The 17707-nt window shown below is 41.7% G+C and overlaps 1 protein-coding gene across 2 annotated transcripts in view; it reads left to right on the top strand.

Annotated features, from left to right (window-relative positions):
• The window catches only part of gtdc1 (glycosyltransferase-like domain containing 1), a 59782-nt gene that overhangs the window by 32189 nt on the left and 9886 nt on the right, over nucleotides 1–17707 (top strand). For both annotated transcript variants that reach the window (XR_004764617.1, XM_035411718.1), the window contains exons 5-7: nucleotides 2460–2783; nucleotides 13048–13157; nucleotides 14967–15111. Coding sequence is in view for 1 of the 2 variants with exons in the window: in XM_035411718.1 (XP_035267609.1) it covers nucleotides 2460–2783; nucleotides 13048–13157; nucleotides 14967–15111 (579 nt within the window). In the remaining variant the exon portion in view is untranslated. The remainder of the gene's footprint in view (nucleotides 1–2459; nucleotides 2784–13047; nucleotides 13158–14966; nucleotides 15112–17707) is intronic.

The raw sequence follows: 17707 nt of genomic DNA, 5'->3' as shown, positions 1-17707 counted from the left end.
TTGTCTTTAAAGATTCATTTCACATTTGCGCTGATTTGCGGTACTTGACGCAATTCTTCTGTTGTGCTTTCCTGATTGTAAATGAAGCATTTCAGACGTGACTACGGAGAAGAGCATTTTGATGTTACACTCAAAGCAGCCAAATTATGTAAATGCGTTTATGAGTTCATAATAAAATATTTACATCTTTATCAGCGAGATTGGGAAAGTATGACAGCATCTCAAGGCTCCAGTCGGCCTTGCTTCGTTGGCTCATCTGTCAAGAACCACAGGAAGTGTTCTCTGCCCTCATTGGTTAAAGTAAGCGGGCAGCGATAAAACATCTCTAAAATGATTCCTGCTGTTCAATTAACCGAGGATTCGGAGGTGAGAGGTGTTGCACCCTGCCCTAAACTCTCTTGATAAAAATCAAAGTTGTTCAGGGTTAGACGGGTTAGGCTGTTTGGCTCCTCGTACAAAATTGCACACTGTTTATGCGAACACAAATAGCACACTATGTCATACAGAGACTAAAGACCAAGTTTCTGATGCAATTACAGTGAAGTCAAGCTACCATGATGGAGACTCGGAGGGAAACATAATATTACTATAGCATTTCTTTGGTGTGGTTTTGGAGTTTTCTGAGAAACATTTGGAAGTGTTTTTCTCATAAAATACTTAACTATTAGAGAGTTAGGATACAGTTTCCCTGTATGACTTTGTGTTCCCACTGCCCTGAAGGGGGTTTTCATTTTTGTTGCAAAGTCCACAACGGTTTTTTGTTTATTCTTTGGTTTAAAAAAGCTTTCGGGATGTTGTGTGAGGGATGAAGAGCAGTCATATTGCCTTAAATGAGATTTTAATCGATCCCGTTAGCTTCCAGAGCTTTGCTGCATCTGAATGGCTGGGGCCTGCAGTACTGCGTGCTCAATATTACGGTGGCAGATGGTGCTGTGTGGGGCTCACGCCAACAGCTTGTCTTGAGAACTTTGATCCGCGTGATTCTCCATATTACTTACTGTACGCACTGAGGTCCACCGGTCTGGTCAGAGTTAGCATGAAGCAAAAGTAGTTTTGCGCTCAGTGCGGACACACAGATAATCAGCTTTACCTGGGACAGTCCTGTTACACTACGATGTCAATAATCTCTTCTTACTAAATACCTTTTTATATCCCATAATGCAATGGGGTCCTCTGAAGATGCTGGTGTTTGTTGCAGCTCCAGTGTTAATTGACTGTAGCCATAGACTGCATTGAATCATTCATTCTTCTAGTGTGGTAAAGCGCTACCTAAAGCCTTGTCCAGGGGCAGAAGCCATAGTCCACAGAACCAATTATTGCTTTTCATCCAGGTGATCGCTGTTTCTTATGGTTAATTGGTGGAAATAGATTGACATAAATGTGTCTTTCAGTGGCAGGTTATCGGCCGCCACCCTGGCAACGCCTCATGCCAACCCTTCTGATCACGCACCCCACATTCTTTTCAAAAGCCTTGTTTCAAGAGCGACATCAGTTCTTTTTTTCCCCCTTTTTCTTTATTCCCTCCTTCATTCCTCTCTTAAATTGCAGTTTCTTAAATTACTAAGCCACCCTAATAGATACAACCTGTTCTGGCTCTTAGTGGGTTTTCTTCGTCGAGCGGAGCGAACATCTTCGCTCGCTCTCTGCGAGTACGGGGATAAAAGCTATCTGCGGTGTTCGACGCCACAGAATCCAGATCGCTCTCGGTCATAAATTCATCTGGCCTTCAACGCCAACTTCGGTGCCAGCTCTTCAAATGTGGTTTCTATTCCTTTGACTTTGACATCAGAGTCTTTCCATCCTCACTCTTTCTTACTTTTCCCTCCTTTTCTCCCTCCACCCCCCCCATCCCCCCACCACCAAAAAAGAAAATAAGCTGACAAAAGACTGTACAAAAGCATTACGGTATCTCTGATTTTTTCTCTCCTGTTGCGTTTCACCATTAAATATCCATCACTCTGATGAAACGTGGAGTTGGCGTTGTGTGGGAATGTTAAAAAAAAAGTCACTGCGTAGATTTGGCGTGTTATTCCATCGTGATTTCACTCACAATAACAAAGTGACTGAAAAAAGTGTGACAACGGAAAGATACATTTTGAATCGGACTGAAAGTGAAACCTTTGCGGCAAATAAGTCTTCCTGAAGAAGTTGAACGTGGGGAAAAAGGACTGTCTTGCTGAGTTTGGTTGACGGAAAGAAGCTACCTTCAAACTATGTTTTTTGTAGGAAAATGCATTGCCCTGCTGTACTCAATACTAAAGTAAAGAAAAAAAACACAAAAGATAAAATACCCCGGCAATCCTGCTGTGATAATTATGATCTGTGGATGAGGTGTGTATACACTATGTGTAAGATTGCTTGTGTGCATGTGTTTGTTCTTCTGGGACAATGTGAGGTTTTCTGCTGCTTTTCTGAAGATGAGAATTTGGCTTCTATTTGACTAAACTGCTTTTTCTCAGGTTTTTCCCGGCACACAAGGAAGAGGTGTACGCTGCGGAAAAGGGAGAATCCCTGGCCATACCGAACCAGGCCAGTCCCCGGAGCTGCACCGAGGGGACACAGCCGACCCCAAAACATCTCTCGGGATCCGCTACGGGACCCCAGGAGGAGACCCATGACCTGAGCCAGCAGGGGGCGGCGCAGTATGGAGACCCTGGGGAAGGGATTCCTTGCCAAGAGGATGATGATGAGCTAACTGAACTGAAACCCTGCAAAGTGGAAAAGGACTCTGATGGAAGCCCTGATCAGCAGAGACCCCTGCACATCGTTTGGCCCCATAGGTGGTAAGGGATTACTCTACTGCCTGTACATTTCTGCAAGTGCAGGTCCTCGCCATAGAATATTATCACTTTTAAACAGTGGTGTGTGGGCGGGGCTTCATGAACCAAAATATGGATAATGCTATCTCATGTTATCAGTGGCATGCTGATCTGGATCAATCACTGGATTTTTGGGTGGAACATCTTTTGATTGGATCAGGCAAGTGAGTGATTGATTGATGTCATGTGTTGGCTCCACCCATTATTTGGATCCAGCCTTGCTTTCCCATCAATATTCTGTTGTTGCTATATGAGTGTAAGATTCACGCCTTTAAGTTTTTTTCATTTTAAGTGACTGCCAAACTTGCAGTACTAAGGGTGGATAAAAGCAATGCTGTTTTGCAGTATGCTTTACTCAACATTAATGAGAAACCACACTGCATTTGAATTATATTTGCATTCACGCAAAACAGAAATCACACATGGAATATAAGCCTTTTTGCTCCTTAATGGAATTTGTCAAAATTAGGCCCTCTCACACTTCAACCATTGGAAATGCTTGGCTAAACACGTTTGGCCGTTTCCCTCCCAGAGAAATTTACCATTAATTAAGGGTAAACTCTTTGGAAGTGTGTGAAATGTAATAAATATAACAGTGCAAAAAAAAAAAAAAAAACTTTCTAGGAAACAAGGAAACATTTTTGAAAAAAACGCAAGTACTGAATGGATTAGCTAATCAGTTGAATTCACAAAATTTAGGGCCATAATAAGAATCTTATGAATCCCGAGAAGAAGGGTGCTTCTGTGCATCCAAAAAGTCTGATTTCCCCATCTGCTGGGGCAAAGAGGCACTTGGCATCCGTACGCTTCAACTTTGTTCACTTTTCTGCCAAAAAGCTATTGACAGAAAATCTGCCCCCTCAGCAAAAAACATGTTATTTTCCTGTAAATCCAGACTCTACAGGACGGCAAGACACAGATCCCCCACAAAGCTTGCCGAAGGGTGTCTCAACTCAATCAATCAAAATGTACTTGCTTTCGTTTTCTTTTCAAAATGCATGATGGGAATAAAAGACACAAGTTTTAACACATTGTTCATGAAATGGGATTTAATGTTATTTTGAAAGGCAAAAATAAAATAAATTTAAAGATAGCTGTAAAAATAATGGTGAAATGATTAACATTTTAGTGCATATATTTACCTGCTCACAGTATGTTTAAAATAAATGCTTAGACAAATGAATAGACAATGCAAGTATTGTTTGCCATTATAGTTTGAGACAGTTCTTGAAATGGAAAATGGTTTGGTTTGCTGGAGCTGGAAAAAATAATAGCTTGATGGGGAAAGTGTTCAGAGTGCCGGAATCTTCCACCCGTTATATCCGGTCTTCTCTCCCACCTGCTCGAAATATCCGTAACCAAAAAAACCCGCAAAAAACATACATTTTGTAATCTTCTGCAAAACAAAGATGGATTATCACCGCTAACATCCCCGTCCTCGTGAACTTTGGTTTTATACCGGTGGTAAATTAGGATTTAAAGCGGTAAAACGGGCTGATAATCTCCTCGTGGGGCAGCACTCGCGTTTCAATCTGTTTTTTTTTTTCTTCTTCTACCCTGTTCTTTTACATGATTATTCCTTTAGGTCCGTTAATCTGCATGTGGCCTGATTAGAGGTCGGCTTCATCCCCAACAGATTAAAATGGGGAAGGGGGTGGGGGGGGGATCAGTAGGCCTGTGTGGCTTTTCATTTGGGGAGGAGGGTGGGGGGGTGGGTTGCAGGTGAAGATGCGTGCCTGCGCCGCGCCGCCGGGAGCGAAATCGCCTTTGCGGCGGATTTGAGTCCCGGCGCATTAAAGCTTGCGAAAACCTGCCGCCCCGCTGATCGAGAGCAGCTGCTGGCAAAAGGGGATTTTTATCTTCTTTCTGAGATACTGCAAAGTAAATACAAACAATCAACAAACGCAAAATGGCTCCCCAAAAGAGAAAAAGGAAAATGAGGTGACCGGCGGCGACGGGAGTTTGCCCCGAGTGCACGCCCGTGTTTCCCATATGGTGTACGCCTCGGTGATTCGCCTCCTGCTCTCCTTAGTAACCGCTCCTCGGCCCGAGATGTGACAAACGATTCCGAGGGGCTGGTCCTCGAGGCCGTGCTCTAGGCGTGCATAATATTAATTGTACACTCCCCTCGAATGACTCTGTTTCCTCTCACCGTTTGTAGTTTAAGAATGCTTTTGGGTTGGTGGATAGTGTCAGCTGTGAGCCTGGAAGGTTGTGGGTTCATTACGAATCTGCATGGGGCCTGGAACTGCAACATAACCTAGTTGGTTTTGGGGACAGGGCCCTTTTATAGAATGGTCCTGTGCAGGGGAACTTCGTCCTGCATTAAACCTTTGAACTCAGAGAAACTATCCAGGCTTAAACATGAACATTTAAGGACAATGTATTTTTTTATTAAAGATAATTGTACATGTATAAAGCGTCAAGTAAAGACACTTCCTGGCATTTTACTTGCCATTGGTATATTGTGATCGACAGATTAAGCTGGTGAAGATATAGTACATTTTATTAATATTTATTCAGGTCACACAGTTTATGCTTCAGTTCTCGTAACACCACAGAATTGCAAAGATACTTTTATGCTAGATTTGCAACATGGAAGTTTCAGGAGGAAAAACTAATTTTTAAATTACACACAAATACAGTCTTCCAAAGGAGACTCAGGACACATGAGGAATTTCCCAAATCTTAATTCACGCCATAGTCACTGTACCCCATCATGCTTTATTTCCCTAGGGCTTATTTCTTGGGTACCTGGGGTGTCTGTTCATTTCCCCTCTAGATACTACCCTGCAGCCAATACAGAGAGTACCGGATTTCAGCTAATCCGCATTTGTTCAAATGCGCACAGTACATCCGCATTGACCTGCATATGAATATGTCATAACCTCTCCATATGGTTGATGCATTATATTTTGAGGATCTGATAAAACATGTCAGATCGGATAGATGCATTACTGTCTATCCCGCTGGATTAGCATCTTGTTCTGTGTTGTATGTAAAATGGCTGTCAGGTTTTGTGTCTGTAATGTAAGGCATGTAGGGCTTTAAGATTTCTGATTTCTTTCCTCAGTTAATTTATCGTGGAGTCATCAGCACTCATCATCTCTGACAAATTTAAATGCTTAATAGTTCCCATCATAGCATCTTTGAAAAGGGTATGTTAAAGGCATACTATGCAGGATTTTTTATTTGAAAATATAATAAAATAATTACAGTAAGGCTTATCTATGATGCACTGTCAATCTCAGACTTTACTGAATGAATGCAACTTTTGCTTGTATTTGTTATTCTAAAATGTGTTTAGGATGTTTCTGGGCGTGGCACTCTTTTCTGTGTGGGGAGGGGTGGGTGTGGCTACATAACCTGTGGTTTGGGATCAGATTCCAACAATGTGTTTGTTGCTAGTTTGCTGCAATGTCAGATGCTAAGAAACCTACATACAGCTAAGCAAAAAGGCAAACCAATAGAGCTCAAAAACTAGAGTCAACCTTGAAATTATTATTTTTTTGATGGCGTCAGAAGAAACCCCCGTTACAAGGTCTACAAGGACCACAACATCCTAAATAGTATACCTTTAAGAAACACCTGTTTTATAGCAGCATTTCAAAATTGGTTCACAGTTAATGAAATCACAGACACGTTACAATATTCTCCTTCACAGCTTGGCGAAAATGCAATTTGTAGTGTATGTGTGTGTATGGAGTGTGTAAAATAAATAAATAAATACATAAAAAATAATAAAATATGTAGGGCATATATAAAAAATGTTGAGTTTTACACTTTGCATTTCGTAAAACCTGCATGTAACAAACTATTTCATGCAAGTGTTATCATTTAACAAAAGACATTCTTACTGCACAAATACATCAGTCCCTCAAAATAATACTGCATATGAAACAAGGATTTTTTTTTAATGACAAAATTTGCCATAACCTGTACTAATGCAGTGGCAATGAAAACATGCTGGAGAATTGTGGGTGGAACCAGCGAGAAGGGGGGCTGGAAAGACGTTGTGATGTGTGATGAGCGCTCGCTGTAACATATTCGAGGCCAGCAGGACCCCTGGCCCACAGCTGAGAGTCGTTCAGTGTTCACACAGCGAGCAGCAGCATTAAACAAGCAGGAGAAACGAACTCTTAATACTACTGTGAGCCTATAACCATCTGTCACTCCTGGCCTGAAGACGAGGCCGACAATTACAAGGTAAAAACAGCCCCCAGGAAGAGAAAAAAAAAGAAAAAAAGATGCTGTCATGGACAGTAATCTGTAGCCAGGACTGCCATGGATAAATGACAGGAAATATGGTGAAGAGTCTGCAGGGGTCCTTCATGGAGTCAAGATGATGGTCACAGAGGTTATGATGACAATGGTCCACTTCTTCACCGGGTTGGGAATAGCATTACATTGCAGCATTTCGTAGAAGCTCATAAGCACATCAACTTATGCAGATTACATTTACACACAATCCATTTATATAGCTGGATATTTTTACTGAAGCAATACAGGTTAAGTGTCTTGCTTAAGTATGATTCCAACTGGGAATCAAACCCACAGGCTTTGAGTTATGACCCCAGTTTCATAACCATTATTCTATGCTGCCATCTCATGCTGTTGCTCCTTTGATGTACACTGATATCTGTTTCTGTTTATTTACTATGAAGTAGTCTGTATTCAGGCAGTTTTTCAACCTCTCATTTGTTGGTTTTAGAAGTTAGCTCATGTAGGTGCGGAACGAAAGGTATTTGGTTTTGGATGGTGACGTAGTCCTTGGGACAGAAGCAGAATGGGCGGCGGGGTGTTATAGATGTCTGACAGGTTGTTAAAGACTAACCGCCAAAATAAATACAGGCGTCTTTGTACACAAATGCACAGGATTTCATGTTCATGTCTCTAATACCGATGCCCTGAACTTGCTCAACCCCATCATTGACGTTTGTCCTTTCTGACAACTCAGGTTGAGGGTACCCTCCTGAGGCTCGACTGACAGGTTATCTCATCAGGATGGGGAGGGGTTTGGGGGCTTGTCTGTAGCATCGTTCCCTGCAAGAATGACAGTTTATTTCACTGCTGGGGTGTTCAGTAATAGCAGCCATAACCTTAACGTCAACCGTGGCCTTGGTACCATTATCACCTGTTTTTTTATTTACTTTTATTCAGGTTTTCTGAAAATCAGACCGCATCATTCAATGTACTTTAGAATTCATCAAGTGCTGTTAGATGTTCTAATGCATGGTTCTTGAGAGAATCAACATTTTATTTTAATTTTTTTGTAACTGAAAAATATAGCTGTTATAACTAACTATTATACTAGAAAGTGATTATACATCGGATGTATGTATATACATATAATTTTGAACTTGAAATTGTTTGGGCTATTGGTAGACACAAAATACTTACAAATCTGACATGCATAATAATTGGTTCGTCGGTCCAGCCTAACAAATTCACTGGGTTTTATTTTCTTATAAAACTTGAACAATTTCAACAGTGTCTCAGTACAAAAAGGTGGAAAGCAATACCGATTGTTGAATGATCATAAAGACACACAACAGATGTCTCTGTTTTGTTGATTACAGCACCTTTAGAAAGCTTAGCCATCTGAATTTATGCTGTAATATACTGTAACTTAGTTTAGTCATACTGAATATCCAGTTAATATGGTTGTAATATGCTTATCTGTATTTTTAATGTACTCTTAGATAAATGCTAATATGAGCAACACTATCAACCAGTCTGTAATTTTATTTCAACTTTAAACAGTCAGGCGTTCCCCTGTCATTTTTGATTTCTTTATTAAACCCAATGGCCATTTTCCAAGGTTTTAAGTGTCCTTTTAATTAGGTGTCTATATTTCTGTATCTCGTTAATTAATTTATTTTATATTGTACTTTATAGTAAATAGTGTTTGAATTTTAAAACGCACCTCTTGGGTGCGACATAAAGGAGAATTTTTAATCATGGATTTTGAAATGAAAGGATCTTGTGTTTTGCTGTAAAAAAAGGGGAAAATAAAAAAAAATCTAATGAGTTTTCTGGTTCTAAAGCAGATGCATGTTTCTAATAGTTTTCTAATATAATAAAATAGTTTTATTTCGCCGTGTATGTCCCCCGTCACCGTGGCCAAAGTATGTCCGACACATTTGTGCGGCAAAAAAGGACGAGGAGAAAGCAAGGGAGGAAAAAGAAGAAATGAAACTAAAGATGGCCACAGTTACGGTCCCCGCTTTTCGCTGCAACAAATTTATTTATTAAGGCAGTGGATGACAAGTGTTAATGTGCTTCATACCTGCTGTACAACCAATTCCACCTCCTCATCCTCAGTTGACAATTAAGACCCGGGCGACTGTAGCCAGGGGTTAATGTTTCTCATTAAAAGAACTAGGTCATTAGTGTGGTATCAAGACTCTTATGGCATCGTACTGAGGGCCGGGGGGGGCGTGGGTGGGGGTGTGTTGAGAGAGTAGGCTGGGTGGGGGCGGGGGGCGGGGGCATTGTAAATTCAACTGTTCTTACATTAATTAACCTCCCTCTTTCTTGTCAGGGAAAAAAAAAATCTGTTATCATATACGCGCATGGCCATATCCCAATTAATTGCGAGAAAAAGAAGCTGGTTTAGCACCATCCCAGCGGTGGCCTTGTCTTCCTGCGCGGGAGTTCTCTTATTTCGGAGGGGGGGGGGGGCGGGTGGTGGTGGGGAGGGGGGGATCTAGTGTCTGTGTGATGAGCAAAAACAGGGTATTAAAATTAAGAAGGGAAATCGTGGCAGAGATCAGCTTTACCACGGGGACACGGAGCAAATAAGAGCCACGGAAATGAAAATAAATAAGCCCTGCTAATACCTCACCTTAGGAATCCAGAACTCTGGTGATTGTCGGGGTGGCGTTTCTGTTTGGGGAGACGTTACCAGAACACCATGGCAGTGCCATGCAGGCTTTTCTTTTGACCTTCAGGAAGCAGTGTCTTGGTAAACAAATCCACCATCTTCCAGAACAAAAGGCCAAATCCATTTAAGTCGCCATCACCTGAGCAACAGGAACTCTTGATCCACACAAGTTCGTTTTAGCAAGTGACGGTAGAGAACTGTAACCTCATGGAGAAAAGAGTTGAGGAGGGATTGGTAAATAGTCCTCAATACATGGGTACCAGACTATTGTAATGTGCATTGTCTTTGAACATTTTAAGTTAAAATAGAATAAAGTAGGTAGAGTTGAATTGAATTCACTGTCCTCATGTGATGTGTTGTTGTAACACGTTCAAAAGAGCCTGGCGTTCTCCATTTTTATGAATGAAAAGGCACTCAGTGAAAAACAGTGTTTCCATCTGTTCCCCCACCTGGGCTTTGCTGAGCAAATCATGAATACCGTCTGTCTTCTCAGGTCCTTGTCTACCTGTATCGTCTACAAAAACATATAATGGAACGCTTTATTGTGTAACTGTACAACAAGGTGAATATTCTTGATACTTCATTACCTACCTTTGGTGACCCTTGCCGTAGGCACAGAGGCAAACATCGTCCTTCGCTCCTCTTTCTGTTTGAACAAAGGAAAGACCATTTATTACATTTATTAAAATGCATACGTGTAGGAATAATTAAGTAAGTAAATGAGGTGACAAATCTCTAGTGATTGAATGTAAAGGCTGGCAGTCTTCCTGGACCTCATTCATAGGTTATAGCACACATGTTGTTACTGATCAAAGCATTTGTACATTTGTATAGTTTTTTAAAAATGGATTCTATATCTACCATAGTGGTTTTTTTTTACATGTAAAGAACATTTTGATTTTTTTTCTTTTTTTTTTTGCAAATCAAGAGTGAGATTATCCAAGATATCTACAAATGTGATGGTGCTTTTAATCTACTCCCCCCCCCCCCCCCCATTTCCTTTAATGACTCGTTCTCCTGTGACATAGTGCTTTGAATTTAAATGATGAAGTGCTTCAGTATCCTAATTTCCCCAATACATATTTAATCTTTGGGATTATCTTTCTTTCATGATACCTTAATGTAAAAGAGCAGCCAGTGAACAGATGTATATGTGAAAAATAGCAGGTTTCTATTATCTGGACAGCTGGCTTTTATTTATGTGTTCAGTGTGTTCATACCAGATAACATGTGTTCATATAGCCTTTATATGAACATCTTTATCTTACACCGAATAAGGACATTTACTTTCCATTATGGAGTTTGGTTATTTATAGATATGTTTATGTCTGTTTTGCTACCAACATAATAGTGATACACAGGAATGGTGTTTGAAGGTTTTCTTGTCTGGATTTCCTAAGACAATCTGAGGCTGTTTAAATTTCCCTCACTTTTTTTTTTTTTTTTTTTTTTTTTGATAAAAGGTGCTTCCAAAGAAGTCCTTAGCCAGTGCTAAGGAAGTATAAAACATTAGGGGTATCTGCAGCCGAACGCATCGTGTGTGAACATTGGAGTTTTCTCCGCCCCAATGCTCTGCTATTGTGCCGATCACCTTCTTCAGTGTCGCCTACCTTGATGACGATCTGAACATACGCATTATCACCTGTCTGGTACATAAGTTCTAACAATGAAAGCAACCTCGGTTTTAAATTAATTTTCCTGTTAATACACACTTCTGTGCTGTGTGCACTTGTTAAATATTTTAGGTGCTGTACTTTTGTAATGGTGCATGAATAACATGTCGGATCAGAATAAACTGTGGCGGCAGATATGTATGGAAAATATAAATTCCATTGTTCATTAAAAAATTGTGTATGAATTCTATCATGTCTTGGCCTTAGACAATGCATGATAAACATTGTGATAACATAATCTTTGCGAAGTATGAGTGGGTGAAGCACAGCTTCATTCTAATCTGAATTTAAAAAGCATGTTTCTGCTATTTGTTATTACTGCGTAATGTGCTGAATGATTTGCACCATTTCAATGCTGGCAGACATCTTCCCCATCTTCACCACTTTACTGATTCGAAAGACGGCTTATTAGACTCATCCACAGTGCTCCGAAGCTTTTGTACTGTAAGGCCTGTTACTTTCAGCAAGGAAGGTGGAGAAGGTGGAGCATAAACAGTATGATTCAAGTTTTTGGAAATTAAAAAACAAGTAAGAAATGTGAATCATTCATTTTATAACCATCAGCATACAACACCATTTCCCTGATGAAGGTGGTATGCCAAAAAGTTTGAATATTTTAGTCATCTTAACTAAAAATGTGTGTGGATCTTTACTGAATGCAGTGGCTGGATTTCTTAGAGTTTTTAACTCAAAGGGGCTGAAATAAGAGCCGCGTCCATTTCTATTTAAAAGTATGTTCTCCAGTGGGTCACTGCTGAGAGGAGCTTCAGCGTTGACTGAATTTCATAGCCGGACTGCTTCTGTAAATACCCAGCTGTATTAACGGATCAGGCGCACAATGAACAGTTCACTTTTGAATTGCTTCGCACATGTGTGTGTATTACCGCGCGTTTCCGATTCACAGTGCAGATGTTTTATGAATGTAGCCACCAGGGAAGTGAGCCTGCGTGCTCCCGTGTATGAGATTACCCAGCATGCCACGCTGCCCCTCGTTCTGTCTGCTCAACGCTTTGTCTGGCCTGGTAGTCACACGGGCGGTCAGTGGGTTGCCACCTCGCAGACATTGTCGCACAGGTGCTAAACGAAGCACGCGCCAACTCGTACCTTTTAGTCCGTCCTCCTCTTTTGGTCACGGTCAGAAACCCTTGGCTAACGGACGCTGCTTTCAAATCACGTCGGAAACAACTCCGCCTCTCACCACAGTTGTGTCTTTTTCTTTTGTTGGTTAGAACCTTAAGCAAAAATACACTGTTCGTGTGAGCCTAAAATTAGATCATGTAACTCTGCAGTAATAGGATGCAATGCTGGAAAACAAATGGAAGGCCTTGTGAAAAAATCACTAGCGATTGTAGTCTTAATGAAAGTACTTTTTACTGTGTTAGCACCTGTCACAAAACCTTGATGGGTGGGGGATGGGGTGGGGGGAGCGGTCAATGAATTATTCTGTCATTTCTTCAGCGTTTGTGACAAAATTTGGGGGAGAAAAAGTTTGAGCGCAACCTCTTAAGACCTGGGTTGCTTCAGATGTTTAAGCACTTCAATGCAGGTTCAGAAAGGATGACTTCGGCTGTGAAGTCGAGGCCTGGGCTTACAGTAGGGAGAGACGTCTGCCTTCGCCCGCCTGCGTTGCCAATCAAAAGACCTGAATTCTATTTGTTTTCGTTTCAAGGGAACACGACAAAGACCCGGAGGTCTTCTTCAAGACGTTACTGAAGCTGAAAGAGAAGGGACTGCGCTTTCAAGTGTCCGTCCTTGGCGAGACCTTTACCGAGGTGCCAGGTACTGCGCGTCACACCCGCCCGCCCGCCTGCCCACCCGCACGTGAGGGGCGTGCGCTTTTGATGTCGAAGCGTTTGGGGCTCATTAATATTCCGAAAGACAGGTTTATTTTTTTCCTACGGTGGACAGATATAATGAATCCCGCTTAACAGGGGAGAAGCCATTTAAGGTCGTCGAACGAGAAGCCTGTTGGACCCAATTATTTGTCGTCGCCTTCCCGCCTTTTTCCTTAAAGGGAGTAGCTCCCCAACTCTGAAAATGCCTCCCTGCATCAGGGACTTTTTTCACTCTGCAGTCTTCCTTAAAAATTTTTTTTTTTCTTTCTGTGATGACTGTAAACCAGCCCTGAAAAAGCTGAATTTGCACACAGACAGCAGAGAAGTCTCCGTAGGTCCAACTTTTTAAGTGAGTCTCCTCCAGCGTTTTATTACTAATTATTGCAAATATATTCTGTAGCTGAAGGAAGGGACAGGCGCCTCTGCTCCAACGTGAGCTCTGCCACTGTTTTTAGTGTAAGTGGAGCGTCCCATGATTTATTAAACGTCTCTGGTTTTAAGTAGGGTTCAGTTCACCTGGCAGACCGAAGCACTCAGCGCTAGCATCCAATTTTATCAATTAAACACACTCTCCGTTTGAGTAGATGATGGCCTTTTAATGCTTTTGGACACGCAAGGATTTTCGCAGCGCTGAATTCGCTAATTAATCCTAAACGGCCACCACGGATGTCGGTACGCTCCTCCCCCCCCCCCACCCCCCTTACAACCCCAAATCAAAACTCAGAGCAGGACATGTACTCTCGTATATTGGAATATTGAGTTTTATAGTAGCATAAACCGAACGGAAAGCCCACAGTAAATTTTACTCGTAATTTAAGGATCACCCTCAGGGCTGCTCTGTTGGTAATTACTTTTAAACCATTTTAATCTGGTTTGATTTTCTTAATAAGGACGCCATATTGATTGTTCCTCTGTTTTCACGTCGTTTTCGGCCAATCAGGCGAAGGCCCCGGTCATTTTTTGGACTTGCCTGAGTATTTACGGTGGAACTGGCGGTAATGCTTTGAGCGGGACGTCCTCCTTTGTTATCCCCGCAGACGTTCAGCCCACTTCCTCTCATCCAGTCAGGGACCGGAGTGAGCATCGTTCAAGGATCATTACTCCTCAAAGAAATTTAAGCGTGGAGCGCCATTTAATTTTTCCCAAAGTTGTCCGTCATGAGGAATCTTAGCTGTCAGAGCGCTGCCGTTTTTGGCGTGATGTGTTTGTTGCCTCATTTCTTTTAATTTTATCTCCATTAGGTTAATTATTTTTTAATATTTTCATCTAAAGAACTTTACAGTCCATTTTGTTTCAGTGTCTGCTGACTGAGTTTTATGGAGCAGGCAGTCGGCTGTGCGTGGATGGACGTGTGCGTGTGTCTGTGTGTGTGTGTGCCCACATGCAAGTGCCCACACGTGTGTGCATGTGCGTGTGTGCATGTGCATGCACATGTGTGGGTGTATGGGTACATGTGCACGCACATGTGAGTGTGTGCACGTGCATGTGTTTTGGGTGGGAGTGGACACCCTGTTTTGCAGGGTTTTTCCAGTTAATTTGTAGGCACCTTAGTTTGTGGTTCTGCTTCTATGCCTTGATTATACAAGCAAACAACTACAAGAAGTTCATTAAAAATAAGAGGCAGTCAATTAACCTGACCTTCAGATTAACCAGTGCTGCCATCCAGGATCAGTTTGAAACATTCAGTCAAGGTTCTCTCTCATTCTCTCTCACACACTTGCTCTCTTTCTCTCTCTCTCTCTCTCTCTCACAGATGTATTTGCCGAAGCCAGAGAGAAGTTGGATGCCTGCGTTTCTCATTGGGGCTATGCACCTAGCAAAGAAGACTACTTCAGGGTGCTTTGCCAAGCAGACGTTGTCGTTTCCACAGCCAAGCACGAGTTTTTTGGAGTGGCAATGTGAGTTCTCCTCTTTCTTTTCTTTGCTTGTTTAGGTATTCCAGTCAATCCGACATCAAATTGAGTCCAACAAGCAGGAGCGGTTTTCTTTGAGGAGTTTTTTTTTTTTTTTTTCCCTCGTCCTGGGGCATTCTTTGAATGATAAAAAAATAAAAATAAAAAACAGACCTACAACATGACCTGATTATGTTGTGTGGTGTCAGGGCTGGTAAATCACATATGAAATGATCAGATTGCTTCTCCGTACAGGTGTGTTCATTTTACTTACACCGTACCAAGCAAAGCGCATGGTGGTGCCATCAGGGATTATGAGCAGCATGTTCTATTAAACAATAACTTTTCTAGCACATACAGTACGCTGTAAAGCCTCCATTTGATGCTGGGTCTGTTAGAAGAGGTGGTCAATTTTAATAGCTGGGGGAAAAAAAACATTAAAATGAAAATAAAAGCTTGTGTCCAATAATAGCTGGAAAAGAGCGAAAATGCATCACCCTGGTAGCTAACAGGCAAACAGCTTGTCAATTTCCTGCGACCGCGCAGTTAACATACGTATATAATCCTGACATCTGACGGTATTTATATGTTTGGATCCCTACAGTAACAACATTACCAATCCCATTCTTTCCACGAACTGCCCTTTTGTGGCTCTTTGTCAGGTGAATGCAGTGGAATGTATACACATTCAGGGTATTCCATTTCACATTGTGTGGCGGTTTTAAAAAAAACTAAAAAAGCAGCTTAGTCTGAGTGGAACAGGAAGTCAGGTGGGTCGTCATTTGCCAGGAACGTACCCCGTGGCTGCTGACAAAGGACGTGCAGCCGGGATGCCCGGAAGACCCGCGCACAGCCGGATTATCGTCCCCTGTGAATTACCCAGAATCCCCCTCACCTCCGCTCATCTCGGTGTTTAATTACTCGGGAGGCTAAGAGGTTCCTCTCTCTAGACACGCAGCCGTGTGTGGCTCAGGGAGGGGGATGTTGCGTGTGCGTGTTTAGTGTGTGTATACGTGGGGGTGGGGTGGGGGGTGGGGTGCTCGGGGTTGTCCTGGTTTCCTGAAGAGGATCTTAAACATCCCCTCCCCCACCAGCCCTTGCCCTGCCCACCAAATCTTACAATGGACTCTTGGGGTGAAGAATGAGCGGAGCCCACTTTCAACCGTGTGGCTCCATTTCCCATTGGACTGGTCCGGTGCAGTGTGGCATAGTTAGCAGTCTGAACAGCAGAATCAGAAGCTGGTCCACAACCTGTTCCCAGTGGAACTGTACCTGCTGCACAGCACAGAGCAGCGTTTACCCTCTGGTACAATATGTTTAGCGTTAGCTTTGTGCCTACTGTGTGTATAATTAAACAGGCTATCCCTGAAGTCCAGGGTTATGATTATTTTAAACAGGTGCTTGTCATTGGCTGTGACTACACTGTTAGCCTGGATTATTATTCTACACAATATAGGCCACATAGCCTGCTTTGCATTTTTCCAACTGAGTGTTCAACCTGCTGGAACAAAAAAAAAAAATAATTATATTATATCAATCCAATCATTTGTAATGAAGTAGAAAATCTATTTTATTTTTGTAATATGAAAGTTGAGGAGAATCTGTGTTAGGATATTGTAAAAAAAAAACTGCACCTAAACAGTTTGCCTGTTACAGAAATAAAAAAGGGTAGAAAAACATTTTATGGCAGTCGGTTAATTAAAGGTATCATTTACTACATTGCTGACATGAAGCGATTCGTACCAGGGTTATATTCTGAGCTGGAGTGATTGCAGGTATTATTTTAAATGACAGCTTAAGGGAACATTAAACCCTCGGGTCACGTTTGATTAACTTTTCATTTTCAAGTGGCTTTCATCACATTTGTGGCTTGTTTATGGCTGATATTGCTGCAAAGATAGGACGGTAAACACTGGCCAGTATTTCCCCTTCAAAAGTGTGAAAATACATATAGGCATTGGTTTGTTCAAGTCACAGTTCACTTTTTCCTTGAGCAGTCAATTTAACTTTAAAGCAACCATGGAAAGACAGCACATTTTGTATGAAAATTTAAATCTCATGTACTGTAAGAAACAGAAAGGCAGAATGGTTGCTTAAATTTGCTCTGGACTTTAAAAAAATAGACTAATGTATTGATCCGAAGGCTTTGAGGGTATAAATAAAATAAACTATGGAGATTGTAATTAGCACAATTTTAAAAATTCTAATGTGATGCGTTTCATGGAGACCTGTTAATTGATTGAACATGTCACATGATAATTGATCAGTTTGTCCTGCAAGGGGTGTCTTGCAAGAGACAGGAAAACTGAAGAAACACATCAAGAGATGGGAGCTGTTTGGAGTCTTGGGGGTGGAGTGCAGAGGTTATTTCAAAATCTTGATCTTACACTCCCCAGTCTGTCTGTCTGTCTGCATTTGCCCTAGGCAACGGTGTCTGAACCAAAAAAAAAAAAAAAAAAACGGGCGTAGAGTGCCTGATGGAGTCTTGCCCTGCAACAAGAAGAAAGGGAACCTGGGTTTAATATAAGTATAAAGTCCCGGCCCCCAGCATAATGGAGGTTACTGTGCGCCCATTATTTCACAGAAAAATGTGGTCCCCTTA

Source organism: Anguilla anguilla, chromosome 3, assembly GCF_013347855.1.
Source record: "Anguilla anguilla isolate fAngAng1 chromosome 3, fAngAng1.pri, whole genome shotgun sequence".
In the NCBI taxonomy this organism is placed as follows: Eukaryota; Metazoa; Chordata; class Actinopteri; order Anguilliformes; family Anguillidae; genus Anguilla; species Anguilla anguilla.
Note: the sequence above shows the minus strand (reverse complement) of the source record. Positions and strands in the feature narration are given on the sequence as shown.